This window comes from Panthera leo, chromosome B1, assembly GCF_018350215.1.
Source record: "Panthera leo isolate Ple1 chromosome B1, P.leo_Ple1_pat1.1, whole genome shotgun sequence".
Taxonomy (NCBI): domain Eukaryota; kingdom Metazoa; phylum Chordata; class Mammalia; order Carnivora; family Felidae; genus Panthera; species Panthera leo.
The window spans coordinates 43,499,950-43,520,484 of record NC_056682.1 but is presented as its reverse complement, the minus strand read 5'-3'; the positions used below and the strand labels follow the sequence as shown (position 1 = coordinate 43,520,484).

The window sequence follows — 20,535 nt, the reverse complement described above, 5'->3', positions numbered from 1 at the left end:
TTTAGACTATGTATTTTATGAAATGACATGTTTAAAAATATGTCAGAATAGGGTGGCAGAATGGATAAAAAACTAAGACCCATCTGTATGCTGCCTACAACAGTCTCAGACAGAAAAGCACACAGACTGAAAGTGAAGGTTTGGAGAGAGCTTTTACATACAAATGGAAACAAATAAAATCTGGGGTAGCAATAGCTATATTAGACAAAATAGACTTTAAAACAAAGACTGTAATAAGAGACAAAGAAGGAAATTACATAATGTCAAAGAGATCTATCCATTAAGAGGACATAACAGTTGTAAATATCTATGCACCTAACATAGAAGCACCTAAATAGTTAAAGCAATTATTAACATACAGAGAGAAATTGCCAGTAATCAATATAATCAATCAATAAAATCAATAAAGAAACAGTGTTTTTTTGTATGTATTTTTAAAATTATTTTATTTGTAGTTTACATATAATTTTATATTAGTTTCACATATACAACTTAGTTTTTTGACAAGTTAATATATTATGCTGTGCTCGACACAAGTGTCTGTTCTGTTTCATTGATCTAGGTGTCTGTTTTTGTGCCAGTGCCATACTCTTTTGATCACTACAGGTTTGTAATATAACTTGAAGTCTGGAATTGATATACCTCCTGTTTTGATTTTCTTTATCAAGATTGTTTTGGCTATTTGGGGTCTTTCAGGATTCCATAGAAATTTTAGGATTGTTTGTTCTAGCTCAGTGAAAAATACTGTTGGTATTTTGACAGGGATTGCATTAAATGTATAGATTTCTTTAGGTAGTATAGACATTTAAAAAATATTTGTTCTTTCAATCCATGAGCATGGAATGTCTTTCTATTTCTTTGTGTTGTCTTCAATTTCTTAACAGTGTTTTATAGTTTTCACAGTACAGGTCTTTTACCTCTTTGGTTAAGTTTATTCCTGAGTATTATAATGTTTTTGATGCAGTTATAAATGAGATTGTTATCTTAATTTCTATTTCTCCTACTTTATTGTTAGTGTATAGAAATGCTAATGAGTTATGTATATTAATTTTCTATGCTGCAAATTTATTGAATTCATTTATTAGTTTTCTTAGTTTTTTGATATAGCTTTAAGGGTTTTATATGTATAGTATTATGCCATCTGCTTATAGTAATAGTTTAAGTTCTTTCCCAATTTGATGCCTCTAATTTCTTTTTTTGGGTCTATTTTCTATGGCTAGAATTTCCAGTACTGTGTTGAATAAAAGTGGTAAGAGTCGACATTTTTTTGTCTTGTTCCTGATCTTAGAGGAAAAGTTCTCAGTTTTTTTTCCATTGAGTAAGTTGTGGTATTTTCATATATGGCCTAATATATTGAGGTATGTTCCATCAAAACCCACTTTGTTGAGAGTTTTTATCAAGAATGGACATTGAATTTTGTCAAATGCTTTTTCTACATTTATTGAGATGATCAATTTTTATCCTTTGTCACATAGATTGACTTGCAAATATTGAACCATCCTTGTATCTCTGGAATAAATCTCGGTTGTCGTAAATGGTCCTTTTAATGTGTTGTTCAATGTGGCTTGCTAATACTAATTTTTTTGAAGATTTTTGTATGTATGTTTATCAGAGATATTGGCCTTTAGTTTTGTTTTTTGTAGTGTCTTTGTCTGGTGTTGGTCTCAGAGTAGTGCTGGCTTTATAGAATATATTTGGAGGCTTTTCTTCTGTTTTTTGGAATTAGGTATTAACTCTTCACTGCTTGATAGAATTCACCTGTGAAGCCATCTGGTCCTGGACTTTTATTTTTTGGTAGTTTTTTGATACTGATTAAATTTTGTTGCTAGTAATTTGTCTGTTCAGATTTTTTATTTCTTCTGGATTCAGTTTTGGAAGACTGTATGCTTCCATTTCTTCTTTGTTATTGAATTCATTGGCATATAATTTTTTACAGCATTCTCTTATAATTTTTTGTACTTTTGTGGTATCAGTTGTTACTTCTTTTCTCATTTCTGATTTTCTCTTGTGTGTTTTTTATTTCAGTTATATTCTTCAGGTCTTCTTTTTATTTTATTTTTCTATTATTTTTTAATGTTTATTTTTGAGAGACAGTGTATACACATGAGTGGGGGAGGGGCAGAGAGAGGGAGACAGAGGATCAGAAGTGGGCTGTATGCTGACAGGAGAGAGCTTGATGTGGGGTTCAAGCTCATGAACTGTGAGATCATGACCTGAGCTGAAGATGGATACTTAACCAACTGAGCCACCCAAGAACCCCTGATTGATTCTTTTTTAATATTTTGTATGTCTTTATTGAAAGTCTCACTGAGTTCTAACCCTCATCTTTTCATTCCAGTGAACATCTTTATGATTATTACTTTAAATTTTTTATTCAGCATATTGCTTATCTCCATTTCTTTTAGTTTTTTCCTGATGTCTTGTTTTTTCTTTTGGAGCATACTCCTTTGTTTTCTTATTTTGCTTGATTTACTGTGCTTATTTGTATGGATTAGTCAGAACAGCTACTTATAAACTTGAAGGAATGGTCTTATGTATAGCCATCCTCTAGGTAGACTGTGTGTGGTTGGTGACTTTTGCTGGTTGGCTGGAGCTGTGGCTGGCATTGGCTGGAGATCCACAGGCTTTCCACATGGTGTGTGCCCTGTCATGATAGCTGAAGCTGAAGTGAATGCAGTACATGATATCCCAGGATTCTATATGTTGACGGCACTGTGTGTAGGAGGTTCCCTGTCAGGACAGCTGAAGATGAAGTGATTATAGGCTAGGGTGTCTTGGGGAGCTATTTGTTGATGGTGCTTTGTGCAGGGCATACTCTGGTGGGGCAGCTGGAGCTAAGGTAGTATCTGGAGATTCCTTAAGTCTCTGCATGGCAGGATAGCTAAAACTAAAGTGCATGCAAACTGGGGCACCCAGATCTCTATGCACAGAGGGCACCTTGGCAGGAAAGCTGAAACTGAAGTGGATATAAACTGGGTTGTTCCAGTTCTATCTGCACAGAGCATGCCCTTTAGGTGTGGCTGAAGCTGAGGTGGGGTATAGGCTGGGAGGTCCTGGCATGCTCTGCACATGGGGCACCCTGGCAGGACAGCTAAAATTAAAATGGGCAGGGCCCAGTGTGATTCCTGGGCTCTTTGCATACAGTGTGCCCTGGCAGGACAGCTGAAGCTGAATTGCATACACGCCAGGTTTTCTGAAGGTGCTAGCTCAGGGTTGCCCTGGCTGGGTGACTGGAGCCAAGAGTGGTGTGGGTGATGTGTTCAGAGCACTCCTTATAGGGGATGCCCTGCTGGAGTGGCTGAAATTGATGCAAGCATGGGCTTGTGTTTCCTGGGGTACCTCATGCAGTGGGATTTGAAACATACATCAATCAAGAGGTTCCAGAGCACTCTTCACCATGTCCTAGCAAGACGTCTGAAGCCCAAGTGGTGCGGGCTTGGGGTGTTCTGTGGTGATTTGCACCTGTGTTACCTTGGCATGAAGGCTGGGGCTTTAGTGAGACTAACCAGGGGTGTCCTGATGCATATCGGCCACCTTGGTAAGATGGCTGGGGTTGGTGTGAGTTGTGGGCCTGGGCTCACTGAGATGGCAGGCCAATTAGGGCACTGGGACTGTGCACTGGTCTGTGCTTTCAAGGTACTTTCAAGACTGCCCTCCTACCAGAAAGCAATCCAGCAGCTCCTTCAGCCTTTTGGAGGAGTCTTAGTGCTGGCTGTTTTATGTGCTAGTTGCTCTTTTAAATCACAGCTTTTTAGCGGCACCTGGGTGGCTCAGTTGGTTGTGTCCTACTCCTGATTTCAACTCAGGTCATGATCTCATGGCTCATGAGACTGAACCCCACATAGGGCTCTGTGCTGACAGCATGGAGCCTGTTTGGGAATCTCTTTCTCTCCCTCTCTCTGCCCCTCCCCTGCTCTCTCTCTCAAAATAAATAAATAAATATTAAAAAATAAATCATGGCTTTTTAAAGAAAAGATAAAAGACAGAAAAAGAAAAAGAGAAGAAAACAAAAAGAAAGAAAAGGAAAGAAAGAAAGAAATAAAGGATTTGATTTTTTTCTGTGTCCTTGCACAGCTGGGGCTGGGGTGGGTTTGAGGGCCTGGGACTCATGAGTCAGCAAGCCCGTTATGGCATCTGGACCCTGCTCCAGTCTGCGTTTTTAAGGAGGAGGGGAAATATAAACCCATCATTCTTCAGATGGGTGACCCTGTGACCCAGAGAAAGTTCCTGCAGCCCCTCCACCATTTGACAGAGTTCTAGTGTTGTGTCTTTCAAATGCTAGTTGCTTTTTAAAGCTGCAGTTGTTTTGTTTTCTTGTGTCTAAGGACAGAAGAATCTGTTTTTGGTCCTTCTGTACGTATATACCTCCCCACTGGGGTTCACAAAGTCAGGAATAGGAATTGCCTTTGTTACCTTGTCTCCACCTTTCTTTGTCTCCATCTCTCTCTTTTTAAATTTATTTTTAATTTTTATTTTTTAATGTTTAGTTTTGAGAGAGAGAAAGGCGGCAGAGAGAGAGAGAGAGAGAGAGAGAGAGAGACAGAGCGTGAGCGGGGGAGGGGCAGAGAGGGAGGGAGACCCAGAATCTGAAGCAGGCTCCTGGCCCCAGCTCCCTGCTGTCAGCACAGAGCCTGACGTGGGACTCGAACTCACTAACTGTGAGATCATGACCTGAGCCGAAGTCAGAGGCTTAACTGACTGAGCCACCTAGGCTCCACTGTCTCCATCTTTCTTGCTGTTTTCTTTTACTGTTCTGTATTATGTTGTGCAGTAGCCTTTCAGTCAGCCCTTTGTTCTCATTTAGGAAAAATTGTCCTATGGTTATATGTAATTTGGTGTGTTCCCTGGAGCAGGTGAATTCAGGGTTTTCCTATGTTGCCATCTTGGACCACACTTAAGAAAACAGTATTTTTGAATGACACATTAAACCAGATGGGTTTAACAGGTACATAGAGAACATTCCACTCAAAAACAACAGAATATATATTCTTTTCAAGTGCACATGGAACATTCTCAAGGATATTTCACATATTAGGCAATAAAACAAGTCTCAATAAATTGAAGAAGATTGAAACCATATCATGCATCTTTTTTGACTATAGTCCTAAGAAACTAGAAATCAATTAAAAACCCAAACACACGGAGGCTAAATACCATGCTACTAAATGGTCACTTAGATCAACAAAGAAATCAAAGAAGCAATCAAAACAGACTTGGAGATAAATGAAAATAAAAACATAAATTTCAACGTCTCTGGGACACAGCAAGAGCAGTTCTGAGAGGGAAATTTATAGGAATACAGGCTTACAGTAAGACACAAGAAAAACCTCAAATAATCAATCTAACCTTCCTTTTAAAGGAATTGAAAAAGAAGAAACAAAGCCCAAAGTAGAAGGAGGAAATAAGAATGATCACAGTAGAAATAAATGGAGTAAAGGCTAAAGAAATAATTAGAAAAAAAATCAATGAAACCAAGAGCTTGTTCCTTTAAGATAAACAAAATTGAAAAACTTTTATCCAGACCTATAAAGGAAAAAAGAAAAGAACTTAAATAAAATCAGAAACTAAAGAGAAGTAACAACTGATAGCACAGAAATACGAAGGATTATAAGAGACTACTACAAAAAATTGTATGCTAACAAATTGGGCAAATAAATTCTTAGAAGCATACAAGTTGCGAAAACTAAATCAGGAAGAAATATAAAATCTGAACTCAAACTCATAGATTCCTAGGAACAAAATTGAACCAGTAATCAAAACCCTCCAACAAACAGAAATCCAGGAGCAGATAGATTCATGGATAAATTTTTACCAAACATTTAAGAGTTAATACCTATGCTTCTGAAACTATTCCAAAACATAGAACAGGAAGCTTCCAAATTCATATTATGAAGCTAGCATTACCCTGATACCAAAACCAGACAAAGACACTACAAAAAAACCCCTACACATCAATATCTTTAAGGAATGTACATTCAAAAATCTTCAACAGTATATTACCAAACTACATTTCAACAATACACAAAAAGATCGTTTAATATCATCACATGGGATTTATTCCAGGGATACAGGGATGGTTCAATATTTGAAGGTCAATCAACATACATCATACTAACAAAAGGAAGGATAAAAAGCATATGATTATCTCCGCAGATCAAGAAAAAGCCTTTTACAAAATTCAACATCATTCGTGATAAAAACTCTCAACAAAGTGGGTTTAGAGAGAACATACCACAACACAATAAAGGTCATTAAAGAAAAACCCACAGCTAACATCATACCCAGTGTTGAAAAACTTAGAGCTTTTTGTCTAAGATCAGGAAGAAGACAAGGATGTCCACTTTTGCCACTTTTATTCAACATACTACTGGAAATCCCCGCCACAATATTTAGACAAGAAAAAGAAATAAAAGGCACCCAAATTGATATGAAAGAAATGAAACTGTACCTTTTTGCAGATGGCATGATTCTATACATAGAAAACTTTAAAGGATCTGCCAAAAACTATTAGAAGTAATAAATGAATTCACTAAAGTTGCATGATACAAACTTAATACACAGAAACATGTTGTATTTTATACATTAATAACAAAGTAGCAGAAAGAAAAACAAAGAAGATAATTTTAGTTATAATTGCACCAAAAAGAGCTAAATACCTAGGAATAAACTTATCCAAGGAGGTGAAAACTCTGTACTTGAAAACTATAAAACATAGATGAAAGAAATTGAAGATGACACAAACAAATAGAAAGATATTCCATGCTCATGGATTGGAAGAACAAATGTTAAAATGTCCATCTACCCAAAGCAATCTACAAATTCAATGCAATCTGTATCAAAATACCAATACCATTTTTCACAGAACTAGAGAAAATAGTCCTAAAAGGTTGTATGGAGCCCCAAATGACCCCTAAGAGCCAAAGCAAACTTGAAAAAGAAATTACAAAATGAAGCTATCATAATCCCAAATTTCAGGGTATACTACAAAGCTGCAGTAAGCAGAGCAATATAATACTGGCACAAAAATAGACACATACATCAATAGAACAGAACAGAGAGCCCCAAAATAAACCCATACTTTATATGGATAATTATCTATGACAAAAGAGGCAAGTACATACAATGGGGAAAAGAGTCACTTCAGTATATGATGTTGGGAAAATTGGACTGCTACATGCAAAAGAATGAAACTGGACCACTTTCTTATACCATACATAGAATATGAACACAAAATGGATTAAAGACCTAAATGTGAGACCTGGAACCATAAAAATACTAGAAGAGAGCACAAGCAGTAATTTCTTTGACATTGGCTTAAGCAACATTTTTCCAGATATGTCTCATAAGGCAACAGAAACCAAAGCAAAAATAAACTATTGGACTACACCAAAATAAAAATCTTTTGCACAGTGAAGGAAATCATCAAAAAAACAAAGAGGCAACCTACTGAATGAGAAAAGATATTTGCAAATGCTATATCTGATAAAGGGTTACTATCCAAAATACATAAATAACATATAGAACTGAACACCAAAAAGACAATCATTAAAAATGGACAGAGGACTCCCTGAATAGACTTTTTTCCACAGAGGAAATACAGATGGCCAACAGATATGTGAAAAAGATGCTAATCGTCAAGGAAATGCACATCAAAACTACAATGAGATATCACCTTGCACCTGTCATTATGGCTAAAATAAAAAGCATAAGAAATAACGTGATGAAGAGGATGTGGAGAAAAAAGGAACCCCTCATACACTGTTGGTGGAAATGTAAATAGGTGCAGCTACTGTCAAAAACAGTATGGTGGTTCCTCAAAATATTAAAAATAGAAAAACTATGATGCAGTTATTCCACTATGGCTATTTAGCCACAGAAAATGAAAACACTAATTTGAAAAGATATATGCACACTTATGTTTATTTCTGCATTATTTATGATTGCCAAAATATGGAAGCAAGCCAAGAATCTTTTGATAGATAAATGGATAAAAAGAAAATATTATACACACAAAGGAATATTACTCAGCAGTAAAAAAGGTTGAGATCTTGCCATTTGAGACAACATGGATGGACCTGCAGGGTATTATGCTAAGTGAAATAAGTTAGAGAAATACAAATATCTTATGATTTCACATACATGCAGAATTTTAAAAGCAAAACTAATGAACAACAACAACAACAAAGCAGAAATAGGCTTACATACAGAAAACAGAAGAGAGGTGAGTGGGGGAATGGGCAACATAGGTAAAGGAAGTTGTGAGGTATAGAGTCCAAGTTATGGGATGAATACGTTACAGGGATGAAATTCTAAGCATGAGGAATATAGTCAACATAGTAGGTAAATAACTGAAGAGTACTTAGATTTATTTTTCTTATCTTTAAAAATGTAACTGATTATGCCTATGCTTTTACACAGTAATATAAGAATAAAGTGAGAAGAGAAAATGGGACTGTTTTCTAAACTATAAAATCCCGTTTAAGTATGTGGTGAATTAGTTACAGTGATTTCTAAATTTGCCAGTGACCCCCAAATAGTTTATCAGACAAGGGCTATAGCAAGTTTGTATGGTGTTCTACATTTTTTTTTTAGTGAAAATAGGCATTAATGTTAAAAAACATGTTCTTTTCATAGTTAACTACTAAGAGCCATCTAAGGGTTAACTCTTACATTTCTAAAAAAGCTCAAACTCTACCATAAATACTTATATATACAAATATTATATTACAAATTCAATCTAAATTAATTCTATATATGTAACTAATATTATATATATATATATATATATATATATATATAGGTTTATGTACACATAAGATATACTTGTATTAAATTAATATATATTAAGTGAATATTATAATATGTTAAATATAAAATTTATGTAGATTTATAAAGAATATGAGGATTGCTATTCTGTGACTATTGTCCATTTGGCCAGTTACTCTTAAGTATTCTACAAAAAGATATTTCATGTAGGTCACCCAGAGTCTAGTATTAATGATAATAAGAATATCATATTTTTACATTGTACTTAATATGTGCTAGAGATCATCATAAATACTTTGTATGTATTAACTCATTTGATTCTCACAATCTCTCTATAAGGCATTTCCTATTATTTCCATTTTTAAATTTTATGAACTGTTATAAAAAGGATAATTATCTATGGTCAGGTAGCTAGTTTGTGGCAAACCTAAGTTTTGAACCCAGGCATTTTGGCTTTAGAATCTGTGTTAATAAACTTTTGGATTTGCATGGTGCTTTATAAATACTTAAAATGTTTTCATACGTAGTCTTCAATTTCTTATAAAACTCATGGATAGGGCAAGTGTTAACTTTACTTTTACAAAATTTTGCATTTCCGCAATACATCTTATATGTTATATAATTTTCAAAGGAGGCATGTGAGCAAGTAAGAAAATATTTTTTCCATTTAATGTGTGTGTTATTTTAAAGTTCCTGGAGTACAGTAAACCTAAATATGATTCTTCATTGGATATACAGTTAATTAATGGCCAAACTTCAGTATTATGCTAAGTGAAATAAGTCAGTCAGAGAAAGACAAATATCATACGATTTCACGTACATGCGGACTCTTAAAAGCAAAACTAATGAACAACAGTAACAACAAAGTAGAAATAGAATTAAATACAGAGAACAGAAGAGAGGTGTGTGGGGAAATGGGCAACATAGGTAAAGGAAGTTGGGAGGTATAGATTTCAAGTTATGGGATGAATAAGTTACAGGGATGAAGTTCTAAGCATAAGGAATATAGTCAACATATTGGGCAAATAACTGAAGAGTACTTAGAGGTCAGTAATGTCACCAGTGATTTATTGGGCATTTACTATAGGCCAGAGAGTTCAGTTAGGCACTTTACTTGTGTAATAATATTTAATTCTCACAACAACGCTATGAGGTGGATGGGTATTATTATCCCTATTTTGTAGATGAGAAGACTGAGACTTAGGAGTTAATCACTTTGTCTAAAGCCTCATGAGTCACAAGTTTGGTCCTAGTCAACAAGTTTATCTAACCCAAAGCTTTGTTATTTTCTCTATTCCATACTGACTTCATATAGAAGACAGTTAATGTATTGGAATTAACTTGAACTATGTAGCAAGAGAATATGTATTTGAGCAAACTTAATTCTTAAATCCAGTGATCATAATGGTATATTATTTTGATATTTTAATTTATATCTGCTTTTTAAATGTGGGTGGCTTGTGTTTTAAACTCTCACTTTTAGAGTAGTCTGCACACACAAATGAATTTAAAAGTGGAGGGAGGAAAGGGGCAGAGAAAATGGCAAAAGCTATGAAAGTAGGAACCTAGGGAAAACGCATGGCAAGGTTTGCTTACCTATCTGGTTGCATCATTTTACAAAAAGGCGAAAATATTTGGAAGGAATATGGAGTTATCAGTTATTCAACATAATTCAATTATTTTATTAATATTGTTTTCTTTTCATTCTTTGCTAAGACCAGTTTCATTAAACTATGGAAGTTTGATTGAAGAAGAGAAGATACCATTTTCCCCCATGGACTACATTGAGGGGAACATGGGCTTTATAAACTTTCACTTGTTTTGTTATTTTTTCTAACTCTTCGTCTTCTCATCTGAAAAATGAGATCATGATAGCTACATTGTACATTATACATTACTTGTGATGATGTAATTAATAAAGTCACACCTAAGTTATTTATTGTACTGTTATGTCTTATTTGAGGAATAGGGAAAACCTTGGAGGATATAGAAGTGGTGGTGTAGGGCTATACAGGAGCAGTGAGAACATGGAATTTGGGGGAAAACATATGGAAGAGAGAAAAGCACTGAAAGGAAAATGGAAAATGAAGTGGTGTAGAAGATATATATATATTTTCAAAATGCTGCCAAGTGCTATCTCTAACCTCAAAACAAAACAAAACAAAAAAATGTAGAGGACACTGCTTTCCCATTACTTCTTTCTATCACTTAATTTTTCTGTTCTCTGAACCCAGAACTTAGGCTAGTTATAGCATAGTTTCAGTAAGCTTTTATAAAATACTTGGGAACAAAGCTAACATAGCATTAGAATTCAATGTGTAAAATATCAGCCAAACTCCTTATAATTGATTACAAATAATTTTGGGGAATACGTGTTCTTAAGTTAAGAACTGCAGTTTGGGGGAGCAAAAAATGAATAACTAGGGATTAAATATAGTTGACTAAAACTACTTTCCAGAGCCAAAATATTATACAGTTTTCAATTAAAAGTTTCCTCACCTTCCAGTTTTGGTGACAAGATTATCAAATTTTATGGTTTATAGTAAAATATATATTGATATTTAATTGTAAATATTTCATTACGTAATATTCAGAGATGAATTTTGGGGTTAAAAAACACCTGAATTTGAAGTCTTAAACAACTGTGTATGAATACTGATTCTGCTGATTTACAAACTGAGTGGATTTTGTGAGGTTTTTGTCTTCTCTGAACTTTAGTTCAGTTTATCTAAAATGCTGGAGACAATGCCGGTGTCCCTGATTTATGATGAGGATTAAATTAAATAATCAAGTATATAAAATATCTGGCTAATAATATGTGTGCAATAAATGTCAGTTTCCACCTTGTCTGTTAGATTTTTACTACATATTTAGAGTGACTCATAGAAATATTCTCTGAAGTTATCTTTATTAGTGGTGTGTTAACCTTATAAAGCTTTGATTAATATACAGTTTCTCTGAAATCTGTGAGAAAACTCAGGAATAAGCACAGTATAGTCTGTTTAATAAAAGTTTTTTGTTGTTACAAAGAACCAGTAGACAGCTGATTCTATGTTTGCTAAGTCCTGTCCTGGTAATAAGTAATACCAACAATAAGGATGGTAAAATTCCTGCCTCAAACAGCTAACAACTCATTGAGTTATCTATCATATTATATATATACTACAAACCTGTGAAAGGCTATTGAAAAATTATTGAAGTAGAAGAGATTTAAACTTTCAAAGAGCTTTATTCTTTTTTCTTAAAAAAAATTTTTTTTTGAGAGAGAACATGTGTGCAAGCAGGGGAGAGGCAGAGGGATCTTAAACAGACTCCATGCTCCTCATGGAGCCCCATGCCAGGATTGATCTCATGACCAAGAAGTGATGACCTAAGCCAAAATGAAGAGTCAGATGCTTAACCAACTGAGTCACCCAGGTACCCCTCAAAGAGCTTGATTCTTAATTTTATAATGGTCATGGGAAAGACTGAGGGAGTAGAAGAGAAGTTTGAAGAATATATTTGATATATATCTGTGAATTAGCATAAGTGGATATGAGGTTTTCTCCATTCCTAGGCAGAAGCATTATATACATATATAAATACTTCTTTCTTATATACAAGAATTTACATACAATCGTACCCCAAAACTCAAAATTTTCTCTTAGGAGGACACCTGGGTGGCTTAGTCAGTGAAGTGGCCAGCTCTTGTTTTTTGCCTCAGGTCATGATCTCATTGTTTCGTGAGTTCGAGCCCCACATTGGTCTGTGCACTAACAGTGTGGAGCCTGCTTGGGATTCTCTCTCTTTCCATCTCTCTCTGCCCCTCCTCCCCCACTTGTGCTTTCTCTCTTTCTCAAAATAGATAAATAAACTTCCAAAAATTTTTCTCTTAGGTGATGTAGTTTGTAAGGCATATAAAAATAAAGTTAAATCTATTCTTGATTTTTTTATTGTGGTAGGAACACATAACAGGAGTTCTCTTGAAAGTTTAAATATGAAATACACTATTGTTAACTAGAGGCACTATGTTGCACAGCAGATTTCTGAAATGTACTCATCTCGAATAACTGAAACTTTATACCCATTGAATAACTCCCATTCCTGCCTCCTCCTAGCCCCTGGCAGCCACAATTGTACTTTCTGCATCTATGAGGTTGACTGTCTTAGATATCTTATATTTGTGAGATCATGTAGTAGTTGCCTTCTGTTACTGACTTATTTCACTTAGTTTAATGTCCTTGTGGTTCATTCATGTGTTGCGTACGGCAGGGTTGCCTTCTTTTTTTGAGGCTGAATAATTTTCCATTGCACATGTCTACCACATTTTTAAAATTCATCTGTCAATGGATATTTAGGTTGCTTCCATATCTTTGGTATTGTGAATAATGCTGCAATGAACATGGGGATGCAGATACTGAGATCCTTCAGTTATTTCCAATATATACTCAGTAGTTCTATTTTTAACTTTTTTTAAAATATGAAATTTATTGTCAAATTGGTTTCCATACAACACCCAGTGCTCATCCCAACAGGTGCCCTCCTCATTGCCCATCACCCACTATTTTTAACTTTTTGAAGAACCTCTCTACAGTTTTCTATAGTGGCTGTCCTAATTTACATTCCCACCAACAGTGTACCAAGGATTCCAATTTCTCCATATCCTTGTCAACTCTTATCTTTTTAAAAATGAAATCTTAACAGATGTGCGGTGATATCTTATTGTGTATGTTTTTTTAAATAGGCTTCACACCCACTGCAGAGCCCAGTGTGGGGCTTGAACTCACAACCCTGAGATCAAGACCTGAGCTGAGATCAACAGTAGGTTGCCTAACCAAATTAGCCACACAGGTGCTCCTTATTGTGGTTTTGATTTGCAATTCCTGATGATTAGTTATATTGAGCACCTTTTCGTTTACCTGTTAGCCATTTATATGTATTCTTTGGCTAGTGATCTATCCAAGTTTTGTGCCCATTTTCTAATCGGTTTGTTTGTTTTTTACTATTAATACTTAATTTTATTTGAATAGGGACATGTATTCCAGTGAATGAAATCACATGGCCTACTCAGGAATGATTTTGGCCTCTAAGCACTTGTTATGAACATTTATCGTTACCTATTAAATTTAACATTTTGAAATATATAGAGTTGTGCTTTCAGAAGTGTATTGCCAATGACATTGTATGGATTCATCTCTAGGCGATCAAGTGGTGTCAAGACTTTTAGCAGTTGCAGTTTGAGTGACTTTGAAAATTTCATTTCAAATATGGGTGCCAAATGTCTTCAGAATAAACCCCAAATGCAAACAGCTCTGAGAGCAATCTGTGGCAACGGCAAAGTGGAGAGAGGTGAAGCGTGTGACTGTGGTACTGAGGAAGTAAGTCTGAAATAGGAAAATTCATAAATTTATTGTTTTAGTTCATCTCTTTGCTGTGAATGTTATGTATCTCAAATATGGCTGAATACTATGCAGAATATTTACAGTTAAGTGAAATCAAGTTTGAAATACATGCAAGAGTATACTGTATAGATAGAGGTTGAAGAATTTTGAACAAGAATGAAATGTACTCCTAAAAATTATTGCTGATGGGAAAAAAGAGAGTCTAGAGTGAGCTTTTGTATTCTAAACTGAACATACAAGATTTTTCCAAACCTGTGTTTAACTATAAATGTTTTACTGAAGATTAATTTGTCAGCCGACCATCAAGTATACTTTAGGGTATTATTTCACAATGGAATTAGTAGTATGGTAAGGGAAGACTATTAATATTACAGTCTGAATGTGGGTGATTTTAATTATTCACTTGGAAACAAAACTCTGAAAATACAGTGAATACAAAAAGTCCAGGTTGTAATACTTTTAGACAGTTCAGTATTTGCAGCAATACTGTAAATATCATATATTTACATGATTATAAAATAGATGGAGGGGTGCCTGGGTGGCTCAGTTAACTGTCTGACTTCAGTTCAGGTCATGATCTCGGGTTCATGATTTCGAGCCCTGCGCTGTGCTCTGTGCTGACAGCTCAGAGCCTGGAGCCTGCTTCAGATTCTGTGTCTCCCTTTCTCTCTGCTCCCCTCCCTCTCTCTCTGCCCCTCCCCCGCTTGCGCGCGCGCGCTCTCTCTCTCTCTCTCTCTCTTTCTCTGTCTCAAAAATAAAAAATATTTAAAAAATTAAAATAGATGGAAATGATATTAGGGTGTGATACATATATGGGTCTGGATATACTTGTATCTATATCACACTGTTTTAATTATTGTGCCTTTCTAGTATGTTTTGCCATTTGGTAGAACAAGTCTTCCTACTTAATTCTTCCTTCCTTCCTTCCTTCCTTCCTTCCTTCCTTCCTTCCTTCCATTCTTTTCTCTCTTCTTTCTTCCTCTTTCTTTCTTTCTTTCTTTCTTTCTTTCTTTCTTTCTTGTATAATTAACATACAGTGTTATTGTAATTTCAGGTGCACAATAATAATGATTCAAAAATTCTATGCATTTCTTGGTGCTCATCACAATAAGTGTACTCTTAATCCTCTTTATTTATTTTCTACATTCCCCTGCATACTTCCCTCTAGCAACCACCATTTTTTCTGTTTTTTTTGTCTTTTTTGTTGTCATTGTTCATTTGTTTTGTTTCTTAAATTCTACATTTGAGTGGAATCATATGATATTTGTCTTTCTCTGACTGACTTATTTCATTTATCATTATATCCTGTAGGCCCATCTGTGTTGTCACAAATGGCAAGATTTTATTCTTTTATGGTTGAGTAATATTCCATTGCATCTATATACTGCATCTTTGTCCATTCATCTATGATAGGACATTTGAGTTGCTTCTGTATCTTGGCTATTATAAATAATTCAGCAATAAACATAGGGGTGCATATATCTTTTTGAAGCATTTTTGTTTTCTTTGGGTAAATACCCTGTATGGGGAATTACAGATTTATATGATAATTTCTATTTTTAATTGCTTGAGGAGTGTCCATACTATTTTCTACAATGGCTACAACAATTTGCATTCCCACAAACAGTGCATGCGGTTCCTTTTTTTCCCACATTTTAACCAACATGTTATGTCTTGTGTTTTTTATTTCAGCCATTCTGACAGGTGTAAAGTGATACCTCATTGTAGTTTTGATTTGCATTTCCCTGATGATGAGTGATGTTCATTATCTTTTCATGTGTCTGTTGGCCCCTGCATGTCTTCTTTGGAAAAATGTCTACTTAGATACTTTGCCCATTTTTAACTAGATGATGATGATGATGATGATGATGATGATTTTGGTGTTGAGTTGTAGAAGTTCTTTATATATTTTGGATATTAGACCCTTATTGGATATAGCATTTGCAAACATCTTCCCATTCAGTAGGCTTACCTTTTGTTTCACTGATGGTTTCCTTAGCTATGCAGAAGCTTTTTATTTTGGTGCAGTCCCAGTGGTTTAATTTTGCTTTTGTTTCCCTTGCCAGAGAAGACATATCTGGAAAAAATGTTTCTACGCTTATGTCAAAGAAATTACTGCCTGTATTTTCTTCTAGGAGTTTTATGGTTTCAGGTCTCACATGCAGTTCCTTAATCCACTTTGCGATTATTTTTGTGTATGGTGTAAGAAAATGGTCCAGTTTCATTCTTCTGCATGCAACTCCAGTTTTCCTAACGCCGTATGTTGAAGAGGCTGTCTTTTCCACATTGTATATTCTTGCCTCCTTTATTGTAGATTAATTGCCCATATAAGTGTGGGTTTAGCTCTGAACTCTGTAATTCTGTTTCATTGATCTAAGTGTCTTTTTTTTTTTTGCGCCAGTACCATACTGCTGTGATTACTATAGCTTTTGTGGTATATCTTGATATCTGGGATTGTGATACTTCTTTGGGAAACTTCTGATTTTCAGTTTTGCCTGATCTAGAAGTCATGTGAATGGAATGATACAGCACATATCCTTTGTGTCTGGCTTTTTCCTTTCAATACTGTGTTTTTGAGATTCACTCAACATTGTTTATGTCACAATCATTACTTCCTTTTTATTTTGTGTAATATTTTGTTGTTTGAATATAACATAATATGTTTTTTCATTCACATGCTAATGTATATTTGAGTTGTTAACAGTAATGGGCCATTATTCCAAATTCCCATAAAGTAGAATTGTTGGGTCATATGATAAGTGTATGTTCATGAGAAACTGCCAAACTATTTTCCAAAGCGTTGTAATTATTTTACATTTCTACCGGCAACATAAAAACTTTTATTTCCCCTACATTTTCACCAAAATGTGATGTTGTAGCCTTTTAAATTTTAGCCATTACAGTGGTTTTGGTTTGTATTTTCTTGCTGACTGTAATTATGTTGAGCTTGTTCTCATGTCCTTAGTAACCATTAATTTGTTTTTTTGTTATTGATTTGTATGAGGTTTTTTTTTTTTCCTATAGGTTGGATACTAGTCCTTTGTCAGACATGTTCATTACAAATATTGTTTCCAGTCTGTGTACTACCTTTCTGGTTGCTTAATAATATCTTTGAATGGCAGGCATTTTTTATTTTTTTATGAAGACCAGTTTATCATTTTTTTCTTTTATGGTAGTGCTTTTTTGTCCTAAGAAATCTTTGCCCACTCAAGGTCATGAATATTTTCTCCTCTGTTTCCTGTGAGAAGTTTTATAGTTATCACTCACAATTAGTCTGTGATCCACTTTAAGTGTGTTTTTGTGTTTTGGGTGATTTTGGTTGAGGTTCACTACACTCCATTTGAATATCAATTTGTTGGTAGTATTTGTTAAAATGACCATCTTTTCACCATTGTATTAACTTAGCATTCTTATGAAAATAAATTACCATACCTATGTGTTACCCTGGATTTTTTTCTGTTTATTTATGTAACATTTATGTTAGTTTTATACTACTCTGATTAATGTATTTTCACAGTAAATCTTGAAAACCGATAATGTAAATCATCCAACTTTGTTCATTTTTTACAAGATAGTTTTACTATTCTAAGATCTTTGTATTTTGATATAAATTGGAAAATCAGCATGTGAATGTAGGAACTTTGATTGGAATTGTGTGATATCCATACATCAATTTTGGGAGGATTACGTTTTTTACTAAAATTGAGTCTGCCAATCTATGCACATGGTGTATATCTCCACTTACTTGGCTCTTCTTTAATTCATATAGTTTTTCTATAGTTTTTCTGTAGCTGTTTCTGTAGCATTGTTTTAAAATTTTATTTAACAATTATCCATTGCTAGTATAGAAAATACAACTGACTTGTGACTTCGCCTTAGATCTAGTGTTGATTAGAAATGTTGAGAATGGTCTTTGTTTGTTTTTATTTTGGGGGGGGGCAACATTTTCTGACTTTCACCATTAAATATAATGTTAGATCAAAGCGTTTTTGGTAAACAGATGCCCGTACCATGTTGAGGAAATTTCTTTCTATATTCTAGTTAGCTGAGAGTTTCAAATCAAGAATTAGTGTTGAATTTTGTCCAATGTCTTATTTTTGTGTGTATTGAGCTGATCATGTGAGTCTTCTTTTTACAGTTAACATGGCACATTTCACTGATTGGTTTTGAATGCTAACCCAACCATGTATTCTGGCATTAGCTTCACTTGGGTTATTTTGTTTATGTGTTGCTAGATTTAATTTGCTAATATTTTGTTTGGGGTTACAGCACTTATTTTCACAAGGGAATTGTGGTCTGCAGATTTTTCTTTTCTTGTAATATTTTCTGGTTTAAGCATCAAGGCAATTCTGAACTCATAAAATGAGTTGGAAAGTGATCCCTTTACTCAATACTTTCTGAATGAATTTATTTAGGATTAGTATTATTTCTATTTATGTATTTATATGTTTATTATTTTTATCATGGAAGAGCACTTCACATGAGATCTACTCTCTTAAATCTGTGCTCCTAGAAGTTTTACAGCTTTGCATTTTACATTTAAATTTATGATCCATTTTGAGTTATTTTTTTTAAAAGGTGTAGAGTCAGTGTCTAGTCATTATTTTCCCTGTGAATGTCCAGTTGTTCCAGCGCCATTTGTTGGAAAGACTGTCCGTTCTCCATTGAGCTGCATTTGCTCCATTGTTAAAGATTTATTATTGGTGTTTCTGGGGTTTTTATTTTGCCCCACTGATCCCTTTGTTTATTCTTATATGAATACCACACTGTCATTATAATTTATAGTAAGTTTGAAGTTGGGTGTTATCAATCCTTCAGTTTTCTTCCTCCTCTTCCTCATTTTTTTCCCCTCTTCCTCCTCCTCCTCCTTCTTTCTTCTTCATTTTCCCTTCCTCTTCTTCTTCTTCCTCCTCTTCAGTATTATGTGATTATTCTGCATTTTTTGTATCTCCATATAAGCTTTAGAATCAATTCATCAATATCTACAAAATAACTTGCTGGAACTTTTATTGGAATTACATTAAATCTCTAGATAAAGTTGGGAAGAACTGACATCTTGACAATATTGAGAAAATAACAGTGGTTTTCATCAGAGTTTTGTTCCTCATGCAAATTCTATAAAATTTTGTTAAAACTATTCACAAATACTTCACTATTTGGGTGCTAATATAAATGGCATTGTGTTTTTTAATTGAAATTCCCATTTTTCATTGTTCATATTACAGGAAAACAGTTTATTTTTTACATTAACTTTGTATCCAGAAATCCTTCTTTAATAACTTATTAGTCACAGGAGATTGTTGTTTTTGTTGCTTTTTGGTAATTTATTTGGGATTTTCTTTACATAGTCAATCACATAATTTATGGAAAAAATAGTTTTTTTTTTTCTTTCTTCTCAACCTTTATATTTTGTATTTCATTTTCTTATCTTATTGCACTAGCTGGGACTTCCAGTGAGATATTGAAGGGAGTGGTGACAGGTAGCATCCCTTCCCCGTTCCTGATCTCAGGGGGGAAGCTAATGGTTTCTCACCATATATATGATGTTAGCTGTAGGTTTTCTCTAAATGTTCACTACCAAACTTAGGAAGTTCTCTCTTCCTGGTTTGTCATATTTTGTATAATTCATTAAGTGAATTTGGGTTTTGTCAAATGCTTTTTTTATATCAGTTGTTTTAGTCATATGATTTTTTTTCTTCATTCTGTTGATATGATGGGTTGTATGTACTGATGCTTGAATGATGAACCAGCTTTGCATACTTGCAATAAATTCCAGTTGGTTGGCATGTATAATTCTTTTCATACATTGTTGGATTCTATTGCCTAACTTTTTGTTGAATATTTTTGGATTTATGTTTATTAGAGATATTGGTCTATAATTTTCCTTTCTTGTAATGTCTCTGGGTTTGGTATTAGAGTAATACTGGCCTAATAGAATAAATTAGGAAGTGTCACGTATTAATTTTGTGAGAGTTTTGTGTGGGGTGAAGGCAGTATGAGTTTCTCCTGGATTTTGTCCTAGTTGCTTCTTCTCTTGGCTAATTTTAATTTGTATCATTTCCATATAATAAGCCATAGTTGTGAGTTAACAGCTTTCAGTGAGTTCTGTGAGTCCTTCTGGTAAATTATCAAACCTGAGAGTGGTTTTGGAAATCCACTGAACTTGTATTTGTTTGGTGTAAGAAGTGAGGAGTTTTGGAGACTGTTCTAACTTTGCAGTAGGCCTAAACTCTACACACCTTTTCTCCACCAGGATTACTGAGGTATGATTAACAAATAAAAATTGTATTTTTTAAAGTGTTCAACATGATGGTTTTGATATATGTATACCTTCTGAAATGATTACTGCAATCAAACTAATTAATATATCCATTACCATTTTTTGTAT

At 34.3% G+C, this 20,535-nt stretch overlaps 1 protein-coding gene across 10 annotated transcripts in view; it reads left to right on the top strand.

Moving 5' to 3' along the window:
- Positions 1-20,535, top strand: part of ADAM32 (ADAM metallopeptidase domain 32) — a 170,946-nt gene that overhangs the window by 60,644 nt on the left and 89,767 nt on the right. For all 10 annotated transcript variants that reach the window (XR_006201592.1, XR_006201593.1, XM_042934793.1 and 7 more), the window contains one exon: positions 13,946-14,123. Coding sequence is in view for 8 of the 10 variants with exons in the window: in XM_042934793.1 (XP_042790727.1) it covers positions 13,946-14,123 (178 nt within the window). In the remaining 2 variants the exon portion in view is untranslated. The remainder of the gene's footprint in view (positions 1-13,945; positions 14,124-20,535) is intronic.